The 5,452-nt window shown below is 36.1% G+C and overlaps 1 protein-coding gene across 2 annotated transcripts in view; it reads right to left on the bottom strand.

Annotated features, from left to right (window-relative positions):
* The window catches only part of STX2 (syntaxin 2), a 10,652-nt gene that overhangs the window by 4,139 nt on the left and 1,061 nt on the right, over positions 1–5,452 (bottom strand). For both annotated transcript variants that reach the window (XM_009070794.1, XM_009070787.1), the window contains exons 3-7: positions 4,317–4,391; positions 3,303–3,376; positions 3,009–3,117; positions 1,230–1,303; positions 985–1,122 (exon numbers count right to left, since the gene is read on the bottom strand). In XM_009070794.1, the coding sequence (XP_009069042.1) occupies positions 985–1,122; positions 1,230–1,303; positions 3,009–3,117; positions 3,303–3,376; positions 4,317–4,391 (470 nt within the window). The remainder of the gene's footprint in view (positions 1–984; positions 1,123–1,229; positions 1,304–3,008; positions 3,118–3,302; positions 3,377–4,316; positions 4,392–5,452) is intronic.

Raw genomic sequence — 5,452 nt, 5'->3', positions numbered from 1 at the left:
TCAGCAGTTGCCTAAGAAAACACACACATCTAAGTTCCTCAGAATTGAGGGGTTAGAATGTCAACACACTACAAACTCAAACTAATCAATGAATGAAATTTGGCAATGAAATGGAGGATTGATGAAAAATTACAGGAAGTGTTACCTGAGTTTCTGTCCATCAGAAGAAATAATCAGCAGCAGTAAACAGCAAAGCATTAAAGAATGATGCACAAGTAAATTTTGTTCATTTCTAATTCAAACTGCTACCAAATTTCTCTTGGCTCTATATTTAATATCAAAGCAACAAAGGACTTCTAGAACAAAACCCAATCAAAAAAATAACAGTCCTTTTCAAGAAAGTTTATCTCCTGAGCATTACTGGTTTTGTTTTCCTGCATTAAGTCAAACAATTTTAAGAACAGAAGTTAAAAATACTTTTGTTGGATAATTGGCATGGAAAAACTAATAAAGAGAGCAGATTTATGTACATATCAAGACAAAGCTTATGAATATAAGAGATGAGCTGAAGGACTTGTCAAGCCCTTCACAATCACGTTAGATATAACATCAATTGTACCTCTGCACTAATTGCAAGCTGCATACACATCCTTGTTAACACATGTTATTCTACCCCAGTAGTCCTTTACCATGTCTGATGTATTCCTAAGGTATTAGCCAACATTCCAGGAGAGAGTTGCTCTTACTTAAACATGCACAAAAATACTGAAGCATTTGCAATTGAGCACGTTGAAGAAAATATTAACTATACTATCTGTAAGGAAAGTCTATGGTCAATTATTTAAAACATATGAGTATTGTACTTTTGTCTAAAAGGGAAACAAAAAATCTCCAGTGATTAACCTTTATATATTCTAATCACAGTCAAAACCCACTCTAAGTCTGTACTATTTGAATATAAGCAACTACTTCTGCACATTGCATAGAAGCTGATGGAGGAAAAAACCACCACTTCCATCAATGTGTTTGAATTGGTTCACTTACCTGAGTCTCAACAAACATGGCCATGTCCATAAACATTTCATGAAGTTCCTTTATGCTGGTTTCCAGTTTCATAATGTCCTTGTGACGTGACTCAATTTCATTCAGAGCTTGCCTGGTTATTTGAGAGTCTGATATAATCTTTGGGAGAAGGAAAAAAAAGATACAGCCATAAGTATGTGCCAACACATTTGCAGAGAGCAGAAGCAGCAGAATAGAAGAGACATAACTGGACCAGAAATACCTACATCAGAAGTGAAAATTGAAGGATTACCACTCTCTAACATTTCTTCCAGCTCTGCATCAGTGGTGGTCTTTCCAGCTAGGATAAAAATAACAGGACTTCACATACCATCCCTGATTCATGAATGAACACAACATTTGACCATACCAATAGGGTAACAATTCAAAGACAGTTCTTGTACTGAGCATTCTGCAGGGTTTCAAAGACAGTTCTTGTACTGAGCATTTTTCAGGGTAAAACACTGCAGTGTTTAGCCATTACCAACAACCATGTGCATATAAAAAACCCCAGAAATCATCAAGCAATAGTCAGAAAACAAATGTAGATTCAAAGCTACCAGGAGGAATTCCTGGTCATGTTTTCCCTTGGGTTTTTATTAACTTCTTTGATTTGGATTGGGGTTTTTTTGGTCAAATTGAAGAGTTTGATCAGAAACATTTCCAATGTACATATGAACCTTGTTAAGGGCAGTGTTCTTCAGAAGGAAGAACTTAAGATACAGAGTATTTCTATAACATTCCACATTTACCTATTCAATCTGTTTTACTCTCTCCCCACCACTGTGTGGGCAGTAAAGTCTTTATATACATTTGATTTTACCAACACAGGATTCCATTCATATTCCACACAGAGAAGATGATAACCCTCAGTACACTTTCACTGCTGCTTTTCATAGCACATCTAACCATTGCTGCAGTTTATTATTGCATGTTTAAGTCAACTGAATCCTACTGATCACAGTTGCACGAGAAATGCAAATGTTATGAGTTACACAACACATTCAAGTGATTTGTGTTGTACAGTTTTAACAATTACATATCAAACCCCTGTTCTTCCCAGGTAAAATAAGCTGAATATCTGTACTAACTTTCTGTTCTACCAGATGAAAGCTACAGTCTGAGTATGACTTTCTGCTGTTAATACCCAAGAATGCTGCAAAACCTGCTTTCAAATTCTTAGTGCTTAAGAAAAGCTGAAGGATGTAATTGTGTCATAACTTTAACTGAAAAGAACCATGGCCTGAGGTATTAGGGTCCCTCCCCTTCAACACATAGCAAAGAACAACTTAACTTGCCCAATAAACTTACTAAAATGCTGAATTGAACCATTAGCATAAGAGTCTAATGATAAATTGGAGAAACACATGAAAAGTAAAGTCTTCTTATACTGACCATTTTTCCAGGAGATATTTTGAAAGGCTAATTTTAGGTACAAGATGTTATGAGTATTTTTAGACACCTTCCAAGGTAAATGCTGTAGTTCAGAGTAGAGTCAGGAAACTTTCTAAATACTCCTTGTAATAATGAGGAAGTAAGTTGTATGGGAGTCAGTCAACAAATGATTAGAGCACATGTAACAGCAGCACTGATTTTATGGCAGATAAATTTAATAAGTGTCCTTGTAGACAAAAATAGCATTGCATAAAAAGAGATGTTATCCTGTCAAGCATGGTAATTTTGGAATGGCTTTTAATAACACTTGCTGTCTCACAATGCAGCTTTTCTTACTGCTTCATTTAAAGCTGCAACATTGGGAATAAATAAAGCAAAAGACAGTTTCTTTCAGAAATTTCAGTATAAGAGAAATGATTTAGTGACTTTTCTCTATTTTCTTTACAGCTGCTGTAAAGAGTAATATCAAAGAGTTTATCTCATGCAGTAAAACTGTTTCTCTTCTCTCACATGCCTCAAGATGATGACCAAGATGTGTGATGCTTTGTGGCATCTTTAAATGATAAAACCCAAGGGAGGTAACTAACAACATAATCAATCAGGTCACTTACTGATCTCTAGCTGTCTCTGTATCCGACCTTTGCTGCGCTCTCGAAAGAGAGTTTGGGTCTCGTTGTATTCTGTCATGACCTCCACAAACTTGTGAGCCAACACAGAGTGCTGTGGAACAAAAAAATGTTATGTTTTTTTTTTTTTGATACAGCAACTAAACCTGCACAACTCAAAATGGCATTTACATCCCAACAAAACAGAACATAAAGTCCTGAAATTATTCCAAGAAAGGTTAAACCCATTCTCCAATTTATTAGAACCCCTTCATTTTCTTGAAACTGAAGTGATCATACCTGTGTTTTTCTTATCCTGAGATCCACTGATGTCCGATTAGCATTTTCACCCTGATCAAAACTTTGTTCAATAGCTAAGAACAAGAACATTATGAGTCAATGTCCAGCAGAATTATTTAAGTGTAGCTCAACTCTGTAAATGCTATTATGACTTTTCTAAGGTACAAGCTCTCCACAGACAGGTCTAACATTTCAGGGGGTGGCAGATAGATATATATACATATATATATGAAAGAATTTGAAATAATTTTGATAACTGGTACAGAACTTTAAACACAGAAACTATTTCAATACTCTCAACACTCCTGTCTGTTACCCTGGAAACATTTCAAAAGGTGTAACAAAACAAGCTGCTCTTACAGATTAAACAACAAACACCTCACCCCAGTGTTTCTGGAAGGACAAAAGGATGTACTAATTCTACTCTGGTAAATCTGAAGCATTCAATGTACTTCAGAGCTCTTGCTAAACAATTAAGACATACTCACAGGCAAAAGCTACAGCAAAATTAACTAGTCTGAATGTAAAATACAACAAGTGCTCTAGAGCAATTCCCTATGACATTTACATCATGGAGACTGTCTTATTGCAGTTAAAGTTAATCTTCCAAAACACCATGACCCAAAAAAGCATTTCAGTTGAAGAATGCACTTCTACATAGAGGAAGTAGTTTGCGTTGTCATTTTCTAGGCTATTTCTGAAAGCAAACAAGCTTCCTGTCCTGTTGCACACTCTGGGCTGTGCTGAGACCTGCTGTTTGTCAGCAGGGAAGCTTGCCAAGGAGGAATGAAGCAGAGGATGACACTGTCACTGACATGGGCTGTGCACTGGTTGGCAGGGAAGTGGTTTTCTCTCTTGTCCTCTTTTTTTTTAAGAGCTGTACAATACAATTTATGCATAAACAATGCAGCTTTTGAAGTTGAGAAGTTGAGCTGTGATGCAGTAAGTTTGCAACACTGCTACTATCCCGAATTTCTGCATGTGACACCTATTTTATCTGTCCTCACAACTTACCCTTTAGCCTGGCTCGGATCTTATTAGCAATCTTCTTTATTTCCTCATTTAATTCTTCAAGCTCTTCCTTTGTCCCTTTAAAATAAAAATATATATTTTTTAGAACTAGTAATGATTGGTTATACTAAGCAAGTAGCCATTGGCAACTCTACCTTGCTACCTTATAATTGTATTCAGTACAACCATGCAGAGAAGTAGTTTATTATACTCTTTAAGTACTTTACATACCATTTTTATAACAGCACACTATCAGGTTCCTGCTTCTTATGACAGGCTTACACTTGGGAAATGTTATTACCAAATCATCAGCTAAACCAGGTGATAAAATATTCCACCATTTTTCTTAACATTTTCAAGGTAACAGTCATTTGCTGATTCAAAATTAAATTTTACTGAGTTCTAAATACAAGTGAAAATTAAAGATTTATCTTACTTTTTTTTGTGTGTGATCATGTATTTATTGCTTTTACACTTCTTAAGATAACTGTACCATGCACTAGCTATATGTTTTGAAGAATTCTATACAGAGCATTTATGAAGAACTTAGCTAGATCTCTGTTTCTGGGTTTACTGCAGACACAACAGTCACAAGAGCAAACATAACTTACGAGCACTGTCACGTTTTTACCCAATTCAGGTGTATTATTTAGCACAATTTTTAGCACAAACACAAGCTGATAAATGAGCTGAGGCCACAGATTTTAAACATTCAGAGGAACTCTTGTTAAACTTCAGATTCATTGATAGTATACACTTATGAAGACAAAAAGCAGCCTGCAAAATCAGTTGTAAGGATAGAAACATCCACCCATCCATAAACAAAACGGAGAGAATAAAAATTCACATCCAAAGTTCAGTTATCATCAACTAGATGAAACAATGAGATAAATGCTAGGCTAACATTGCAACATTCAGAAAAATATCTCAGCATCTCTTCTTCCCTTTTCTCTTGAAGACCTGCCCACAAACAGACATGCCCTTGAGTTAATAAGGGTTGATAACAGGGAGGGTTCCACGTTTCCAGGCAAGTTCCCTAAACCTTTGAGCTCTCTGCCCAGAAAGCCCAACTTCACTTCCAGCTTTGGGGTTAAAGCCTCTAAAAACAGGTCTCTGGCACAGAAGTCTAACTACAGCAG

The sequence above is a fragment of the Acanthisitta chloris genome, unplaced genomic scaffold (genome assembly GCF_000695815.1).
Source record: "Acanthisitta chloris isolate BGI_N310 unplaced genomic scaffold, ASM69581v1 scaffold2110, whole genome shotgun sequence".
NCBI classification, from domain to species: domain Eukaryota; kingdom Metazoa; phylum Chordata; class Aves; order Passeriformes; family Acanthisittidae; genus Acanthisitta; species Acanthisitta chloris.
The sequence above is the reverse complement of the archived record's forward strand: the minus strand, read 5'-3'. Positions and strand labels throughout refer to the sequence as shown.